This window comes from Toxorhynchites rutilus, chromosome 2 (assembly GCF_029784135.1).
Source record: "Toxorhynchites rutilus septentrionalis strain SRP chromosome 2, ASM2978413v1, whole genome shotgun sequence".
Classification (NCBI taxonomy): Eukaryota; Metazoa; Arthropoda; class Insecta; order Diptera; family Culicidae; genus Toxorhynchites; species Toxorhynchites rutilus.
In genome coordinates, this window is record NC_073745.1 from 282,785,687 (window position 1) to 282,807,074 (window position 21,388).

The following is a 21,388-nucleotide window of genomic DNA, read 5'->3' on the forward strand; positions in this document are numbered from 1 at the left end:
TTGTAGCCCCAATTATTTTAAATAACTTTGTAGAACAAAACTTTTTTCTATCTTTTAATATAATCGATTTAGCGCATTTTTCCTAAGTTGCATTAGGGTGACCATGAAAAAGCGGTTTTTTTGTTCTAACTTTTATATTTCAAAATCTACATCAAAACTGTCTTCGTACGACTTTCAGTGCTTATCAAGACCAACATTTTTCGATGTAGAACCTGTCAATATCTTAATCCTACTCAAAGTTATTGATGGATTTTAACCCAAAAACTCATGATTTCAATTTACTCAAACACGAAAAATAACATAGTTTTGAAAATCACACATCATGTAGAGTGAACTATGTTCTATCAATTGCCTTCAATAAACTTTGTTTATGTTTGCCCCAGAATGAATGACAAGCAATTGCAGAGAGCGTATTTTTTGCGAAGAAATAAGAATAATATCAATGAGATATTGACAAGTTCTGCATCGCAAAACGATTGTATTAGTAAGCTCTAAAAGTCTTTCGAAGATAATTTGGATGTAGAATTTGAAATTCAAGGGTAAGCATGAAAAAACGTTTTTTTTTGCTCTAACTTTTAGAGCAAAAAACTGTTTTTTCATGGTTACCCTTATGCAACTTAGAAAAAAGCGCTATATCGGTTATTTCAAGAGATAGAGAAAAACTTTGTTAAATAACTGGGACTACAACATTGAAATAAAAAATATAAGAAAGTTATATTTTTTATTTCATCGACAATTTTTGTCACCCTATTTTTGATAACCTGAAAATGAGCGCTCTATCATATGTAACAACTTTGTCAAAGACAGTTTTTGTCTAGATAGTAACTGTCGAGCTCTAAATGCTTATTTTCATCTCCTGGGCCATTGTGCAATGATATGCCGATCATCAGAATCGGTTCAGTAGTTCAACAGTTATGAATTTATGAAAAAAATCATTTAGGGAAAAAAAATTTCGAACCATCGGTTGAATTTAAAGAATTATAATTTAAAAACGAAAATCTTAGAGGCGAATGAACTGCAAAGTTTAAAACCTCTTAAAAACAAAGAAGAAGAAAAAAGAAAAAAGGGCACCTTTATGAGGAAAAAACTTGATTTTTTCGAACCACCCTAAAATAAAAAAGGGGCCCCAAGAAAAAAAATAAAAAATATACTGGTCTAATATTTCCTAAAAGGAACAGAACTACCATTTTTTACGAAAATCTGAAAACAACTATATCAGTTTGGCATGCAATGACTGTGTACTTCTACAACTTCTCTGATCCACTAAACTCGAACCTATCGTTTTTCACATCCGTCAACAACTTGGCTTGAATTTACCAACGGGTCGTTATTATATACGTCACGATATTCAAACACATCCCCGGCTCGTAATACTGCCCTTGAACTAGCATCCGGAGCAGTGTTAAATCCATTTATTTCCGGTATGACTAAGTTAGCGATCGCCCGTCGTGCTACTTCTTGGTTGGTCCCGAATGGCGGATCTTCGACGAATCCTCTGATCCAAGCATTGCGTCGTTCTCCTTCGACAATGTAAACTAGGTCATCTTTTTTTAGCGAATGGTTCTCCTTTATCCAACGCTCCCACGAGTTATTCGCAAGCTCCTCTGAGCTCCAATATGCGTCTCGAATCACCAGCGTGGCATTCGCAGGGGGCAGTACTTCCTGAGGGTCGTTAGCGGCTGTTCCTCGAACCAAGTGACTCGAGGAAAGCGTAGATCATATTTCCGTGGTCAGAAGGATCTCGTCGGTTAATTTACGCCCATCGGTCTGGACTTCCGTGTCCCCTTTAACAGTCTTGATCATGCGTTTCCAAATGCCCTTTAAATGTGGGGCGACTGGTGGATTAAAGTACTACTTCGTTCTACCGTTGGTGAATGGACTAGCGCACTCGTATCCTGGACTTCCTGAGAACACTCCTTACTCGCAGCATTCGGGTTCGTTCCATTTTCCGAAGTGTATTCGGCAGCTGGCTCTCAGCGACTAATAAACCGTCGAATAGCCACATAATTGGGCGATAAGGTTATGGGTTATGATTCAACTTTTTGCTCGCGGTACCCCGTAGTCTCTTCCACCAGCTCAAGGTAGTCGATACCAACGAAGGTGAAGGGTCGTTGATAAGGGATCAATCGTTGTACTGGAACTTCATAAGATTTGTGTGTTTCTTACATCTATACATCTGCCACTGAGCTCAGACTGAAAGTGAGGAACTGTTGTTTGAGCTCCTACTTTACGTTTCTTCAACCGCTTGCTCGAACGAGATTGTCGCGTCAGTAGATCATCTTCATTTTCTTCTTGACTTCGTAGCACTAGCGTCAAATTCGACGACCATCACACCTTCTTGGTACTACGAATCACACCTTCTTGGTACTACGTAGAGCTTCTTCCTCGGTGTCTAAGCGGACCCATAGCAGTCGTCGACATATGTCCGATCAACAATTGCTTCAGCGGCGCCAGAAAACTTTTTAGCATTCGACTGGGCGTGTCGCCAGCTTATCCAGGTTTCTGAATGGCTTGTGCAAGTCGTCGATGATCTCGGGGACCGAATTTGACATCAACAGACGATTTTGAACGCCCTTTTCCGCAAGTTCTTACAAGCCATCCTGAAGCCGTGTCGAGTTATCCATGAACCCGCAATGTTGCTATCGTTTATTTGTAACAGCTTATTAAGAACAGATTGTTGGCTTCTTCCCCTTCCGGCGGAAATATTTCTCAACTTTATATGACTCAAGAGTATCATAACAATGCTCTGAATCCATGTGATCTTTCAATGGGTTCATTTATGAAGACGTTCAAAAGCTTTAACATCGCCTCATCTGCAATGTTGTTTTTTACGTAAGACAGAACCCAAATTATAGCAAAATGCAAGCATTGCTCTATATTCAAGGGTACTCTCGCGTCTCTCGTTTTGGAACTCGTCGGGCAATTTTCAAAAGTCTCTTCGTTATTTACGAAAAGCTACATCAATTCTTCCCCAGTCCTGCTCCACCTGGTCCAATCACCTCGCTTGCTTGGCTTCTCTTCTTGTTACCACCGGATTCGCTGCGAACACATTTGTGGGGCTGGATTCGCCGTAGATTTACTTTTGTTCACGGTTCATCCTCCTTCTCCGTACTCCGTTTTTATACATCGCCGTATATTGTTCTTAGTACTCGGCGTTTGAAAGCAGTGTTTGCGAGTCTTCTTCGAGCATCATTCATGCTTCGTGCCCGTAGACGACTACCGCGGTACACTTTGTACATGGTTGCAGTTTGTTTGATCTTAGAGATTTGTGGAGTCCATAGTACTTGCTCGACTTACGTTGATTATACGTCTCCAAATTTACGACTGTTGTTGTTGTACTTTTTCATCAATGAGCCTAGATAGATAAACTCGTTGACCATCTCGAGTTCGCCTCCGTCGATTACAACATTGGTACCAAGAAGGATTCTGTTACGATCAGCAGCTCCTGCTAGTTTGTTTTTAGTTTCAGGCGCCAATCAGCTCTGCTCCGTCTTAAAGTCGAGTACACAGGTCCGCTGCCGTCCCATGTGTTCTTCCGATTATGTCCACGTCATCGACGAAGTAGAAAACAGGTTGGACTTGTTGAAAATGCGTAGGGACTTAATACTCGCGGCACTTTTTGAGGATCAAAAACGTCTCCCTCCGTTGCAGCGAACACACGTTTCAATGGGTCGTCAGTAACACTCATAGAGCAGTCAATCGGAGACGCTCATGTTTAACACGTTGAACCTAGAATTGTTCTTGCTACCTTGCTACCCTTGCTACCCTTGCTACCCTCCGCACGATATACACAGCTCGGAAGAAAAAATGGTGATGAGTTTTAGATCAACCGTTCCAGATACCTTGATCGGGCAGACCTGACATACTCATACGGAAGCAGAAATTGAAGTCGATTTTTTATACCATCTATTTATTTTATTTAGGCTCATTTAGCAATTCAACCGTAACAGAGACGAATTTATTCGTGTACATTTTTATCTTACGATATTTTTTTTTGTATATTACGCCGTAATCATTTATGCGTAAGAGTATTCCTATCTTATTGATACATTTGCCTTTTTTTTAGGCGTAAGAATTTTCCTATTATTCGAATGTTCACAGCTGGCCCATATACAGCGGGACTGTTGATATGAGACTTCCATTGTTGTGTTATTAATAGCACCAATTACTTTTACAAAAGACCGTATTATGAGCGGTAAGGGACTGAGACTACCGTCACATGATGATTGTTGCGTGGGCGTAGTAGCAAGTAGCTAACACACACAAGATGGTCAATTGGGGGCCCCGAGTTATGAACTCATGATCGTTCGCTTAGTAGCGGACACGCAAGTAATTAGGCTACGAAGACCGCGTAAGATCAGTAGCAGATTTCAGGAAAATGTTTCTGTAAATGCTGGTTCGGACATAGTATCGCTGTGCCTTGTTATTCATTTATCGATATTTGGTGCAGCTTATTTCCCACCATATTCGAAATATGTGGAAAACTTGAACGCGACCAAACAAGAAGCAGAATAGCCAGCCATCAAACGTTGCACACTTTTTGACAAGTTTGACAAGGTCATCTGTGAAGAGTCCCGAGCCATTTTACCAGTCTTCTTAAGCATATGCTTGGTGATTGCTCAATATTTTCCTAACATTTACATGACAAAATAGAATTTTGGATGGCGATGAAAGAAAACTACGGAAGAAAATTCAATGGACAACTTTTCCTAATATTCTGCATTTATTATACCTTCTACAAAAATGCTTCGACGCACTGCCGGGCGGGCTTACAGCACTTGGCCGGAACCTTAGCCATGACCGATGAAAATCTTTCGTGGTCTTGGCGATCAACTGTTTCTGCGTTTTCGCCACGTAATTATTGGTTTAGATCCTCCATTTTAGCTCCGCCTAAAAATATTCTATCCATCACAGCTGAGGGACGTTGTAAGGGTTTGCGGTCTTCGGTATAATGTTTATCTCCAGCCGGTCAAGGTCAATAAGTGCTTCACGATGTCAAACCTTTTCGTTTCGGGGTGAAGCTGGTAGTATGACCAAAACATGGGCGGATACGGGGGCATTTGGATGGATTTTGATTCATGACGATGAAATCCGCCCTGTTTGCACGATACCACTGAACAGCCTCCCGGCTATAGTGACAACTCGCCAAAACAGGCCAAACTATCACAGGTCATTTTTGTAGAAGCCAACACGCATTCCTGTGGAATTAATATTTGTGTAACTTCGAGTGCATCGTCTGGTTTGTGACAAAAACCTTGATTTTTGCTCCAAAGGTGAATTTTTGAACAAAGTTATGAACTTCGAGCAAATTTATCGATGAACGCGAACTTGAATCTTCTCGTGCCGTGGCTAGATAAAAAAAATTACCGGGAAGCTCTCAGGAATTCATTGTTTCGTAAGTCCTATTGTCAATGATCAGGTATCTTTGGTAAGTCGTCAGAACCTGTGTATACTATCCCAAGTGTGAGTTTTGGTCACTAAACTCCAACTCCAACGCTCTGTTTGATTGCTTGCTTACTCGGTAAGAACGAAATCCAGCTCACAGACGGATTCTTCGAACGGTACTACGAACGGCACCGCATTTCATTGCGGCGTCATTATCTGACAACTCAAGGTTTGCTTTGAAGCTTCTTAATACTTTCCAATTTAACTTACGATCTAAAGTTCCACTACGACACTTCGTTTGAGCCGCTCGGGCTACGCTATTCCGCTCGCAAAGACGGACGTTTTGGTGATATTCAACTGTTTTGCTAAATCGCACCTAATCACGTTGGACTTTCAACGTGAGTGTGCAAGATTTTTTTTTCTCCTCTCGTCTTCCATTACGAATAACCACTGGCTGTCTCAAAAGACTTTCGCCACGGGAAGAGTACTACTTTATAAACAAACCACTGTCAAAAAAAACTATTATAGTGGTCACTTAGCGTGCCGCTAGAATACAACGAGTACCGATTCTGAGTGAACAATGTTTTATTATTGGGGTGGGGAAAAAGAAATGTCGTATATTGTCAATATATGGCATCACTTAAACATATTTTGTGTTGTACGCATCGGGTCATACTATACGAGTATTTAAAGACGACAATCTGTGCTACAAGTGTCGTTTTGACAGTGTTGTGACTGTACTTTTCAGTATCAAGTTATAGCGTGTCAAAGATGGAGTCCGCCAAGCAAGAAATTCGCCATATTTTACGTTTTTACTATCTGTGAGGTAAAACTGCAACGAAGGCTGCCGAAAAAAATCGTGTAGTTTATGGACCCGATTCGCACAGCACAGCGTTGGTTTGATCGATTTAGTTCTGGTGTAGTGGCTGTCGAAGATACACCCCGTACTGGTAGGCCAATCGTCGTGGAAACCGATAAAATCGTTGAAATCATCCAAGTAGACCGACATGTGAGCATTCGCTCGATTGCATTTACAGAAGATTGGATTCCAAAAAAAGCTGGATGTATGGGTGCCACACGAGTTGACGCAAAAAAAACTTTTAAACCGAATCAACGCCTGCGATAAACTGCTGAAACGAAACGAACTCGACCCATTTTTGAAGAAGATGGTGACTGGTGATGAAAAGTGGATTACGTACGACAACCTAAGGGAAAAAAGTCGTGGTCGAAGCGCGGTGAGCCTGCCCAAACCATCGCCAAGCCTGGATTGACGGCCAGGAAGGTTTTGCTGTGTGTTTGGTGGGATTGGAAGGGAATCATCCACTATGAGCTGCTCAACTATGGCCAGACCCTCAACTCGGTTCTCTACTATGAGCAGCTTGACCGTTTGAAGCAGGCGATTGACCAGAAGCGGCCAGAAATTATCAATAGGAATTGTGTTGTTTTCCACCAGGACAACGCTCGGCCTCACACATTTTTGATGACCCGCCAGGAGCTACGGGAGCTCGGATGGGATGTCCTATTGCACCCACCGTATAAAGGGTGTGTCACATCAAATTGCATCACGGAAAAAACGCTGTAGAAATTTAATTTTTAGGAATTATATCTTCAGCTTTCGCTTATAATCAGATAAGAGTGTATAGATGACGTTGGCCATGCTTCACTTTCAATTTTTCGTAAATTTGGAAAAATGTCGTCGAACGAAAAAGAGCGTCGTGAATTAATTCTGTGCACTCATTTCGAGAATCCGGAGTTGTCACATCGGGACATCGGTAAGATGCTGGGAATCGTCCAATCCACGGTCAGCAGAGTACTAAAACGATACTTCGAGAACCTAACCATCGACCGAAAGGTGAAGAACAGCAAAAACGGATGCTCCGTCAGTGAAAAAGATCACAAGCGCGTAGTTAAGCAGTTTAGACGTGATCCGAGAAGTTCGGTCCGGGATGTCGCCAATAAGCTGAATTTGTCAAGTTCATTCGTCCAGCGGACCAAGCAGCGGGAGGGCCTGCGTAGATACAAGGTTCAGAAGGCTCCTAACCGCGACGAAAGGTAAAACATGGTGGGAAGACGCGAGCCCGGAAGCTGTACACCGAAATGCTGACGAAGCCGCAAGCCTGGTAATGGACGACGAAACCTACGTCAAAGCGGACTTTCGTCAGCTGCCGGGCCTGTTGTTCTTCTCCGCAGAGGACAAATTCAGCGTTCCGGAGGAGATTCTCAAGCAGAAACTATCCAAGTTTGCCAAAAAGTACATGGTGTGGCAAGCGATCTGCTCTTGCGGAAAGCGGAGCGCCCCCTTCGTGATGACCGGCACGGTAAACGGTCAAGTTTACCTTAAGGAGTGCCTACAGAAGCGCTTACTACCACTATTGAAGCAGCACGAGGGCCCGACCATCTTCTGGCCGGATCTCGCTTCGTGCCACTATTCAAAGGACGTGTTGGAGTGGTACGAAGCCAACGGGGTCACCTTCGTGCCAAAGGAAATGAACCCGCCCAACGCGCCGGAGCTTCGCCCAATAGAGAAATATTGGGCGATTATGAAGCAGGCCCTCCGGAAGAACCCAAAAGTTGTCAAATCGGAGGCGGACTTCAAGAGGAAATGGATTTCTGTTCAAAAAAACTACAACCTGACGTTGCACAGAACCTTATGGACGGGGTGAAGAGGAAGGTGCGAGGATACGGGCTTGGGCTCGAAGTATGAATAAAAAGAAAATGCCAAAAGTTGTTTAAAAGTTTTTATTTTATTGTCTAAAATTTTCAAAAGAATCGGTCTACTGGGCGAATTTCTACAGCGTTTTTTCCGTGATGCAATTTGATGTGACACACCCTTTAGTCCGGACCTGGCTCCAAGTGATCATCATCTCTTCCGCTCCATACAAAACGCTCTTGGTGATACTAAGTTGGCCTCAAAAGAGGCTTGCGAAAACTAGCTGTCTGAGTTTTTTGCAAATAAGTATGGGGGCTTCATAAGGGAGGATAATGAAGTTGCCTTTTAAATGGCAACAAGTTTGCGAACAAAACGGCGCATATTTGACTTAAATTGGATAATTCTATGTATGTTAAATAAAGCGTCAAATTTCGATCAGTAATACGACATTTCTTTTTCCCCAACCCTATATATTCTCGTGATCTCTTATCCAACATTCAATTTGCATGGCCCATTTGTGAAAAAACTATTTGCTCGAAATGATAATGTTATTCACTCTTTTCCGTCCATTTCCTCGCAGTGATGCCAACAACGCAGTTCAACACACAAACAATCTCACCAACGGACATCGATCGCGGATATCACCCCACGATGGGCGGCAGTAGCAATCTCATTGGCCCTATCAACACTAACCTCAACAACAACAATAGCAACCTATCAGACGATTCAGACAACAAGTTTGGTAAGCATACGTCTTCCGAGCAGTATTAGCGAGAAACATCACATCACAGGAGTTGAAACGAGTTTCCCATTTATCATAGATATATTTATATGTTAGAGACACACCATTCGTTCGAATGTGTTATTATCTTTACCGGTCAGCAGCAGCAGCAGCCGGCCGAGCATGTGCGTGCGATTTGCCTTAAATGTGCCCCCGAATGTTGTTAATATTTGCTGCATCACATTGTACTCCTTTTTTTGTTTTCATTTCATTTGTATGTTTCTTTGCCAAACATTAACCAAGATTCTTTGCAGAAAGACACCCCCAGCGAATCGATGGCATCCGTCATTTTTGTTTTGTTTATTTTCGAGAGTAATTAATGTGTTTCCTTGTTTTCCTCTCAATACTTGGTAGAATTCATTTCAAGGAAATTCACAATACGTTATGTTAATATCTATTCCCAAATAGATTGTAGATAAGTAAGAAACGCACCATAAGTATCATGATGGAAAAAAATGTTAAAAAGAGACTTACTAAACTTACAAAGGATACAAGAAAACTAACAAATTAGCAATTGTTCGTGAATTAGATATTATTCAAGTGAAGAATCATTCATCCATAGAATCCAAGTCCAATTCCAGATGTATTAATGGAGGTTATTATTATCATTATTATTTTTTTGTGCACCCTTTTTTCCTATGAAAACATATATTAGGTTAAGATTACACTATAGAATGTAATGCTCACTGTTTAAAATTTTTCTGAAACAATTTGCGGGTAGGCAACAGTGGCAATTGAAAAAAAAGCAATGATTTTTTGGCTAATCTAAAAAAGGAATTTTCATAAAATAATTCATTCATGGTTTGGTTTTCAGTTTTTTGTTTAAATATACCGACATATACCGTAACTCCACCATATTCTGCGCAGTTGAGATTTTTCAAAGTTTAAACTATTGTGTAACAAAATATATGCACCATATCACAAAACAGTTAATGAGGTCTTGAAACTACAGTGGAATCCCGATTATCCGCGGAATAGTCTGGCTAGCTCACCGCGAATAACGAAAATAAGGAGTATTAAAAAAAAGGACGCAATAAAGGACTAAAAATGAGTTCCAAACACGAAGAAAAAGAAATTTCATCACGAGAACTATGTTTTATAAACACAGATATTATTTAACTATCCATCTAGAAGGTCGTGTAGACTAGTAGTCAGATAATGTAGAAGCGGTGATCAAAACAAAAGTGCATGAGTCTATCACTCACTGACAAATTCCAGGGAGGCCTATGGATTCACTATGGAACTAGCTGTCGCGCATAATCCGCGCCGCGGATCATCCGCTCGCGGATAATCGAGGTTCCACTGTATATCATTAGTGGTAACATTCAAAATAAAGACAGCAAACAATGCTTTTGAAACCTATTAAAAAAAATAACATTTGAAAACATATGGGTGTCTAATTCTGCGCGGGTGTGTTCCTAATTCCACGCACCCATAAAATGAAAATTTGGCTGTGATTTTTGTTATTTATTGGCATTTATTGTTAAATAACATAACCAATATTATGTGTTTGATTTAAGATCCACAAAAAGATTGTCGTTCTGAGAAATTCCTATTTCGTGGAGAAGACAAACGTTATTTACTATAATAAATAAATTGTTATCACACAGTGATAGAGACAGAAACCCCACCTTAAATGTGTAGAAACTTTTCTCAATTTCTGGACTATTTTATCAAAAACTACTACCGTAATTTCATAGAATTGAGTATTAGTTAATACTCTTTCAAGTAATTGACAAGTTTTGTTATTATTTTACATTTTGTTTATTCTCTTACATGTCTTCTTTAATGTGTGCAAATAGCGTTGAAAAAAAAAGCCCACCCTCCAAAAAATTATATTATAATCACTCAAAACCTTTGAGTAACCGCTCGTTTTTTCATGCTATGACAGTTAGAGCTGTGCGGTATTGTTAGCAATCGATGTTGAAGCGATATAAACAAAGAGTTGTTTACATAGTATTAAAAACAGCATTGGTCGATATTCTTTGAATAAAAAAACAATTCTGTTAAGTAAAAATAGCAATTTCATGAGTCTTTATTATAAAAACAACATTTTTCATTGCATTGATTCCGTGAATTCGCATCAGATTTCCAAAACCAGCCCGGGAAAAGCATCCCCACACCATTACATTGCCTTCTCAGTGCTTGACTATAGCCTGCAAAGACTTTCCTGCAATCATTCATCTTCCTTCCGTCACACTCTTTCGCGCCGCTTCTTATTGAAAAGCTCAAATTTCGATAGGTCAGTCCAAAGTATTTTTTTTCCGAAAGACTCTGGATTTGCTAACATGTTTTAGTTTATTTTCTTGCTGATAAACAGGTTTTTTTTTAGTGAATCTACTATTGAGTCCATGCTCGGCTAATCTGCGGCGTACAGCTCTGGCCGACACTTTTACTTTGACTGATACTTTTGGAGATTGCTGATTTGGATGATTCGTTGATCCGTCTGGCTATCAGTCTTCCGACGACGACCTCTTCCGGATCTGTCAGCAAGCGAATCGTAAGCTTTGTGCTTGTGCACAATTTCACATACTACTCCGCGGCTCTGCAATCACCCGCTGTCAAATCTGCTGCAAATGATCCTGAATAATAATATTTTGGACTTGCATGCTCTTTTTTCTTTTCCCACATTTTGCTTTTGTTGAAAACTCTTTGTGTATACAACGACAATCGACTTGTATGTGCCAACGTAAGCAACACTTTGATTATATCGCGTCAACTGAAAACTTAAAGATTGTAAATAATATGGCTATCATAACATTTGGAGACGAGGGGTTACTCAAAGGCTTTGAATGATTTTATTATTATTTTTGTGTATGGGCTTTTATTTTTGCCATCGCATATTTGCACACTTTAAAGAAGTCATGTAAGAAGTAAACAAAATTTAATTAAATATAAAATCTAAAAATCCAGAATGCTTCAATTATTACGAATAATATAAACCTCAAAATCAAGATAGAAACTCATAAATCATAATATCAAGGCCAAAAATCTGGCAGCACATTTGTGAACAGCGGCACATATTAATACGTTTGTAAACAAAAATATTGGATTCAAAATTCTTCGACGTGTTTGCCATCTGACGATTCTACCTGGGAGAAATATATCGGAAGCGGAAGGTATAAGCAGTGAATCATGAATTATTCAAAAGAAACGCTTCGATGTTGTTTGACATTTTGACTTGTTGTTGACAATGGCGTAATATGAATGCGTTTAGAATTCTGGTTGCTTTTGTTGCGCTCTCGAAAACCAACCAACTAATCTATATACAGCCATTCCATGCCAAACCGATATAGTGGTTTTCAGATTTTCATCAAAAGTGGTAGTTTTGTTCTTTATCGCAAATTATAAGACCCGTATTTTTTATTTTTTTGTTAGGGTGACCATTTCCATTTTAGGGTGGTCCAAAAATCCATTTTTTCCAAAAATGACTTCAAAAATTCATAACTTTAGAACTACTAGACCGATTCAGATGATTGACATATCAAATTAATCCAATCACTTAGTATTTTTTGAAAAAATACTATACCTGCTGAAAATCTGAATTCTGCTCCCGTTGTTATTGATTGTTTTAGTTTTTTATTGTTTTCATAGTCTCGGGACCAAAGGCGCTATAGCTTTTTATTATTAGTATTATTTTTTTTATTTTTCACATAACATATTTCGAAACCAGCGAGGTGTTTTTCTTCGTTTTTGAGTGATGATTTTTCAAAGTTACCCGATGATTCAAAAAATCATTTTCCTCTTTTTTTTTTCCCAAAAATGACTTTCTTTAAAAATTTATTACTTTTGAACTACTGGACCGATTCAGATGATCGACATATCAAATTGAAGCCTACTAGCTAGTTTTTTTTTTTGAAAAAATTACACATTTGCCAATTAATTGGATTATGATCACAAGCATCAAGTCTAGTCGCATAGAGATGTTGAACGAAAACTGAAAACATGTTAACTTTGAAAAATCATAACTTAAAAACGAAAAACAACAAATCTCAGGTATTCCAATATAATATAAAAAACCTCAGCTTTCAGGAAAAAATATAAAAAAATATGGCGCTCTTGGTCCTGAAACGATGTAAAAAACAAATATAATAAATAATTACGAAAACAAAATCCATTTTTATTCAAAGTGTAATATTTTTTTAAAGAAGACTAGGCTCATTGGCTTTAATATTTGATATGTCGAATCTGAATCGGTCCAGTAGATCAAAAGCTATGATTTTTTGTAGTGGAAAATGGGAAAAAGAAATTATTTTTTGGATCATCGGCTAACTTTGAAAAATCATAACACAAAACCAAACAAAAAACGTTTCCCCGGTTTCGAGATATGTTGTGTGAAAAATCCTCAGCTTTCCAGAAAAAATATAAAAAAAACTATAGCGCCTTTGCTCCCGAGACTATGAAAACAATAAAAATCGAATACAATCAATAATTACGAGAGCAAAATTCAAATCTTCTGTAGGTATAGTATTTAAGACCAGGTGATTGGCTTTATTTCGATATGTCAATCATCTGAATCGGTCTAGTAGTTTGAAAGTTATGATTTTTTGAAAAAAGTCATTTTTGTCAAAAATGCGAAAAAACGGTTTTTTTGGACCACCCTAAAATGGAAATGGTCACCCTAACAAAAAAATAAAAAAAAATACGGGTATAATGGTTAGCGACAAAGAACAAAATTTCCACTTCCCAGGAAAATCTGAGAACCACTATATAGGTTTGACATGGAAAGGCTGTATAATCATTTCTTTCAGCTAAATCATACGCCAGCTTCCGGATTTCTCTCGTCGTAGCACCGTAGAACCGTTGTTCCATAGCGAGAATATAATCTACAAGCTCGTTCTTTTGCTCCGTACATCTATTTTTACATGTATTTTTACTACATATTTCAACATTTCTTCACATCCACAAAATAGCCACATCTGTGTACCCTTTGTAATTAAATGAACTAAAACGAATACGAATAAGAAAACCAACAAAAATAACGAGAATTCTAAAGGCATTCATATTACGCAATTTTTAAATAAGCGAGGTAAGATGCTCTTATACGTTTCCAAAATGCACTACAAGAACGGTTCAAAATGTCAAACGACATCGAAGTGTTTATCTTGGATAATGCTTGATTCACTGCTTATACCTTTCGCTATATTTCTGCCAGTTAGAATCGTCAGATGACATCGAATTTTCGAGGCATATTTGTTGTCGAACGCCGAAAACGCCGAAGAATTTTGAATCCAATATTTTTGTTTACGAACGTATTCATATGTGCCGCTGTCCACAAATATATTGCTACGTGCCGCTGTTCACTAATATGGTGCCAAACTTTTAGCGTAATGGATTCTCCCTTTTAAAAATTCGCAAAAAAATATGCCACGGCCAAACGTTTTGTATCCATCGGGAACCCGACTATTTTCTTCCTCCTCCTTCCGTAAAACTGAGTGCTTTCAAGGGCATTCTAAGTTACCATTCAATATCAGTTAGGCATGGAGAGTACTTTCCACAATTCCTTGCTTGGTTAAAGAAAAGTTATTTCAACACTTTTCTCCATGGCTTGAACAAACTGCTGACGGAAATAACGCATTTTTTTGCCGGAGTAATCCTTGTTTCATACCGTACAGAATAAAGAACATAAACAAAACATCAAGAGCCTAATCTAGCGCGTTATAAATTCTCTTTTCTGATAGTTCATTTCAAACATATCACATTCAGATACAAAACACTTAAAACTTACTGATTTCGGTTGTATTCCAGATCTGCAATTTTCAGTGATTTCAGATTTGTTTTTTTTTTGTTTTGTACAACTCAATTCTTTCGGTGAATTCGGTGGATAACGAAGATAATAGAACAATCTAACTATTCAACAGTATAAATACTCGCAACCAATAATCAATTGGGGTATTTAGTTTGAAAAACACGAAAGTGCGTAGAGTTAGGTGGAGTTACGGTACATTTCCTCAATGAAAACATAGAATTTCAAAAGAGAGATGCGAACAGTTCTTGTATCCTTTCAATCATTTGTAGATCAGTTGTAGATTACAAACTTCTTCGAATTTCACACAACTTTGGTTATTATATTGACGATTAAAAACATACTTTATTATCTTGTAATTATCGCACGCTCCTTTCACAACCATACTCCCATTCATTAAAAACACCCCCCAAACCTATACTCTCACTCACCCCCACACACACATGCACACATTGAAACGCAAACCGAACGAAACCATTCCTGGACACACCCACACAGATCCGACGACACTGCAGGTATCGAAGAAGATCAAGCTATTTTCCGGTGGCGAAGATGAGAATGGGTACCACCGTGGTGGAGCTGCGACCACCGTTGTTACAGCTGCTGCTCCCGCCACAACGCCTACCGGAGTGAAGTCACTGAAGAAACGATCGACGATCAAGTTCCGAACCGTGGGGAAACTGGTCATGCCAAAGTTCCTCAACGATAACAACAACAACATCTCGAATGCGACCTCCCCGCTGGGACTGAACGGGTTCGACCCGATCGGGATGGTGGAGGAGAAGCTGGAAGCGATGGCCGACGTGCTGCTGGTGGTTGATGGTGGTGGTGGCCAGCAGCAGTTCTTATCGCTGAAGGTGGACCGAATTCGGAGGAAGTTTATGGGCGATTCGTCGCCGCCAACTATCTGCGAGCAACAGGGTGCCACAGAAAAAGAGGAAGGAAGCGAAGATTCCAACGTGGAGTCTGGAAAGGAGAACGACAGTGGCGGGGAGAATGGACTTCAAACGAGCTGCGGAATAGTGGCTTTGAAGAGAAATCTCCTGAACGGTAATCGATCCCATAACAAGAGTATTCTACTGAACTCCTCAGCTGAGCTGGAGGATGTTGTGATCAAAGGCAAAGTCTCCACGATAGCGAAACAGTGGAACAGACTACGGACGGAGTCTGTGGAATCTGCCACCAAGAGAAGCCCTCTAAACAGCGACGTTCTTTCCCCGGTAAACAATAGCTGTAATACGATGGGAGAACGAGACTGTGAAAGTCTTCCGCTCGAAATAGGCAACGATCAGTTGTATGCCGTTAACTCCACCCTGGTGGAGAGAAGCCCCTTCAGCATGAACAAATTCAAAAAGCGAAATTATTCGCCCCAGATAGACGATCGTTTTGCAAAATACTTTGGAGTGAAGGACGGAGAAGATACAACGGCGCATTCTCCGTCTTTTCCACTGACGCCAATCAGACCAGTCGATATGGAGGCCAAGTTTAGGCGCCGATCTCGTTCGATGCCTCGTGCGGATCGTCCGGTTATATCAAAGAGGCCGCAGCAGCAGCAGTTGACGCCAGTTGACGAACGAATTGCAAAATACTTTGGCGTTGCGAAGCCGGCCGCAAGCAAACCACAGGCTGTCGTTAAACCTCAGCTGCGCGTTGTTCAGCCCGAACGGAGCGAGGATAATTTATACCCTGTCCCCCTGATGAAGGATGGCCTACCGAGCAAGGGAAGACGACGATCACGGTCGGTACCGCTGTCGGATTACTTTGACCAGCTCAGCGAGATGTCCGGGAAGGCACACGCCAGCTTCTGTTTGCCCAATGCTGTACTGAAGCCATTGAAGAATTTCGACGAGCTTGACATAACCGAGGAGGATCTCTCGATGGCGGACACCGAGTTCAATAAGCTTTACCTAGGTGTGTGTTTGGGTTCGGGTTTTAATTTTTGTTTTCTCTCTATCTTTACTTGGTTTAGTCTAGCTAGAGGAGCATTCGAGATCTGCTTCTTCTGTCGATGCTAAACTGAAGCAAACCTTGTAGCTGAATAAATGGTGCCTTTCCTGAAGCTGAATAACTGTTTTTGATTGTTGGTTTCGAAATCGTGCTCCCATGTCGAAGGACTAGGAACATAAATCGTGCTTTGTCAGATGGTAGAAGCGCAGTAAATTATATTTATATTTATTTACTAGTCTTCGAAATTGATCGTACAGACAGATTAGCTGATTCTATTCCTAAATATGTTCTTGGAAATGGTGAAAAAAAATATTTTTTTCTTACAGACACTGAAGCAAATTTCTGTAGGATAACTTTTTGCATTTCTACGGTCTATGAACTGATCTGAAGTCATTTTTGTGTTAAACTTGCAGAACTTGCTATACCATGCAATAATCAATGAATCATGTTCTGTTTAGTTTTCAAGTTAGTAAGAACATTTACAAACTCGATAATTTGTTATAAAAACTCCTCCATTTTAGCAACAATTTTCTTATCTTTTTTCTTTTAGATGTGTTTCTGTTATATAGATTTATATAAAGGTCGATAATATGCTGTGAATGAATGAAATCACACTGCAGTGCAATTTAGATTTTTTTTTCTATTTTCTCAATTTCGATGGGGGCTCGATGGAAAGATAAGGTGTATCGCGTCGATTTTCATATCTTTAAGTGGACAATGTTTGTGTATGATTACGTAACGTAAGCATTGTTGATTTTATGCGTTGCCTAAGGTAGATAATAATGTTGGTAGAACAAATACATTCTGTCCAACTTCTATAAGACCACCCTGATTCTATTTCGTTGCAACACAAACAGTTAGAATTTCAACAAGATACATTCATACATTGTAGACTGCTTAGAATAAAGTATATTTAACGTCAATTCCGTTCAAAAGATTGGTTTGTTTATTTATTGTGCTTAAATATGATAATTTCAGCTATCCAGTTTCCATAAGACCACTTCAAAATTCATAAGTATTATCAAAGAAAATTCAAAACAATATGCTGATGTACATGTCAATAATTGGTAACCTTTCCATTTCGAATAATAACCTTGAAAATTCGTGTTGGAATACTATTTACCAAATTCTGCTGAACGGATTTCTCGATATTTTTCCATTTTTCCGAAATTGCGACCTTGAGCTCTTCAATCGTGGTGTACCACTTCTCTCCAGTGTAGGTTCTGCGTACAATGATCCCCCTACGATTTTCAACATGATTCAAGTCTGAAGAGCGAGCCGGTCAGTCTAAAAAATTAGGTTTTCGGTCCCTAATTTGCTTGCTGGAATGTGAATTTTTTGTGACGATATCCACACAAAAACGGTAGGAGAGAGGATTCCAGAACATGTGTGGAATCCTTGAATGATGTGAAAGCTATTTTAAGCTTTCCGGATGCGCAGAATCCCGCCCAAACCATGCACGAGCTTCCACCAAAATTCCTGTTCCTTCTTCCGTAAATACTCTTCCTCCTTCCGTAAATCACACCAGTACCCGTTGAAACCATCAGGACCATCCACATTGAACTTGTTTCCGTCAGTGAAGATAATCTATACATTGAAGAACTCTTCGTTATGGTATATAGCAAAATGTATTCTTTTGGAAACATTTTTTGTCACAACATACCATGTCCCACTGTCGGTTCATGTGAGCTTTGCAAAACTCAGAAGTCTTCCGATGTGAGATGATGTAAGATGAGGAGCTTTAACCTTTTAAGCCCTCTTCATGTGAGGATTTTACCAAAATTTGACGAATTGTCACCCGAGCAGTTAAGTAGTTGAAATATTGTTTTATTTGTACATGCGATTGTGAGGTATTCGAACCTGTTCTAGGCATTTCTCGCTTATCCCGGTCAGAGAGCTTCGATTTACGTGGAGTTCTCTTCTTCTTACCGTATCCTTGAGGATTCGCCAAATAATTGAGCACTACTTGATCGTCCAATTCGACGAGAAATTTCTCTGATACCAACATTTCCTTGGTGAAATGCATCGTCTCTCTTCTCTTTTCGTGAGGTCTTTTCCCTTCAGCATTTTCCAGATTTAATTGATCAAAACAACTAAAACAACGGAAAATGTAACTGGTCTTATAGAAACTTGACAGTTGAAAATACGACAACATTCGTTTACGCTCAGAGTTTGCACACAAACATATGAAAATCATGAAATGTATGGTAGTCACCAATATCTACACACTAGAATTTGAATTGAAGCATTGCTTGTTCACAATGGCACAAAGCAGCAAGATCATCACCTGGTCTTATAGAAGTTGGACAGAGTGTATACACCCAAAATTGATTTTTAGCTCATGTTTTGTCATCCCGAATTATGACATTAATTGAGACATAACATAACAGAAAATGTCATGACTCACAAATACTGGTAAGCATTTGTATAATATACATGGTATAGCAATATAAGATCAATACGAGCGAGCGAAACAAAAGACAAATAAGCTTTCCGCATACACGGCCCAGACCGGGATAGATATTGTTCTCCTTCATGCGCTCCTTTTTTACTCTTAGAAAACACTTTCCAACTTCATTATGTAATCAGTTGCAATATTATCACGTATTTGTTGAACAACTGCTGAAGCATCATTAGCCATGTGGATAGCGTGGTTGTATAAAATAGCTTTGCATTCCAGCCGGCCTTGGTTCGATCCCCATTGATGTCGTTTGGACTTTTTTTTTGGCACAATCCCAAATGAAATGAGAAAAGAAAACAGAAAGAGACGTCTGCCCGCATACATACAAAACATTTTAAGTTTTTAAAACAGCTCATTATTTGCGCATTTGACTCTCCAGCACACAGAATGGCATCATTTCTGCCAAAGATGAAATGTTTTCTGCCAACGCTAGTTTGGGTGTAGAATCGTCTATGGCTGCAATGGGTGTCTAGAAGAAGAGATAACCAGCTTCAGCTGCTTCTAGAAAACTAAGCAAACCATCAATTCTTTTCAGAGCCACCAAAACTTAAGAGTGAAAAAAGCCAATTTGTAAAACTAAACTGAACTCTCGGCTTTGAGAAAAGACTTTTGGAAAGCTTTGCTGTTGCTGCCTTCACCCGGTCGTTACCGTCCGGTTGCTATCTGGATGACTGAAGATTTGTTAGTGACTTATTGGTGATTTTTTTCCGAGCAATTCAGAAATTCAAGCAATTCAATCTGGAAGATGTATTGTTGCTAAGAGATTTTGGACAATTGCTTATATAATGATAGCTATCGCCGGCAATAATGTCGCAGTTCTTCGATAAGAATGCAGTCATGTATTGGACATCACCTTCATATTTTTTATGCAACCGAATATTCCGAGCTACAATTTTCGGATTGAAGTTCATGCCAAAATAAATAGGCCATTTTCAAAAAGTGATCTCGAGTGATTAAAAATCTTTACCTCTTGTTTTTGCTCTGAAGACCTCTAATTACTGACTTGTTCTCAATTGGATTGGAGTTTATCTCTGTCTTCAAAATAACACTATTTTCATTGCAGATCAACCTTTCGAACGATTGATTAGCATAGCCTTTGAATTAACCTCAACTTCTCGGAAACTTGTTCGTTGTAACTCAGACTGAATTCGATTCTGTCTCTCATGTATTATGTATGCATGTATCAACGTAAATATAATACCAGGTATATAATAGCGAACTCGTTTCTTAAAACTGAGTTAGTGCCAAACTGACTCTGTAATGAAAAACGTTTTCAGTTTCACGAATGCTGTGGTTTGTTTGTGTGCGTTATATAGTCTGATTTGTTTATATTTGCGACGACAAATGTTGTGTCGACGTCTGGTGGCGATATTAGTGCATGAGAGGTAAATTATTCTCTATCAGATCAGAAGGGCCAAGTGCAGTGTAAAAATATAAAAGTTTGAATGAAAATTCCTACTTCATATTGTTTGATTACCTAACACATGTAGTCCTGACACTCACTTGACCATTTGTCGATGCATTTCCTATTTGTTCCACAAGAATTACTATTATAATATAAAATCATCATCAGACACAGTTTTCGTTCATTATGTTTCTGCGATATCGATAAAAACCTCTTATTTCATCACATAAAATAAATATTCGATATGTTAGAGTGAATTTTCATTCATAATTTTGATTTTGAAAGCATGTTTATTCCACCTGAATATCCATCATTATTTTCGCCTCCCAATGAAAGCACACGAAGCTTAATGCCGTCTACGCGAATGAACTCTTCAAAATCAGGATCCGAATTGAATTACGATTCCAATAATACAAAAGCAAAAGCAGCAGGTTTTCCATTTTCGTAGTCTTTATTTTTAGATTTTGCAAAACAATACTCGAAACTTGACAGTTCAGTATAGTTGTATTGGTGAACCCGAGTACCAACCCGTGAAACATCTCAGTGCGAAACTAACAGCTTTTGGGGCGAACCTAGTGCGACACTAGGTGGAAACTGTGTGAATAAAAATACGTTTTGACAGCAGTTAGTGTGACACTGAGGTTGAAACTGAACAAAAACGAATTCGCTATAAGATCACCAGTGTGATACACACACTCTTCAATACAAAGAAGCTAATTTTAAAAATAGTTACCCTTATTCTTGTTTTCGAACGAATACAAAACGTTCGAGAGTATGCCTCATTCGTATCTTCAGTTTCGTACGAAAGAAATCTATCCGTACGAACATTCAAACATCGTTCGTTCGAACAAATTGTCCTATCCTTGTTTTCGTACGAATGTGTTTTTTCGCTTGTCAGTCAAACGCTACTGTTGAGTTGCGAATCAGATGAAGCGTAGATGAAAATTCAATCAATGCTTATGTTTTTGTGGCGTATTGAGACGATGTGGTATGTGAACGTGAAAATACTTCTA

General features: G+C 39.2%; 1 protein-coding gene across 12 annotated transcripts in view; it reads left to right on the top strand.

The window, feature by feature from the left end:
* LOC129764714 (supervillin) overlaps window positions 1–21,388 on the top strand; it is a 776,186-nt gene that overhangs the window by 504,759 nt on the left and 250,039 nt on the right. For 11 of the 12 annotated variants that reach the window (XM_055764104.1, XM_055764101.1, XM_055764103.1 and 8 more), the window contains 2 exons: window positions 8,616–8,777; window positions 15,061–16,473. In XM_055764104.1, coding sequence (XP_055620079.1) covers window positions 8,616–8,777; window positions 15,061–16,473 — 1,575 coding nt within the window. The remainder of the gene's footprint in view (window positions 1–8,615; window positions 8,778–15,060; window positions 16,474–21,388) is intronic. The other variant, XM_055764107.1, reaches the window with a different exon arrangement.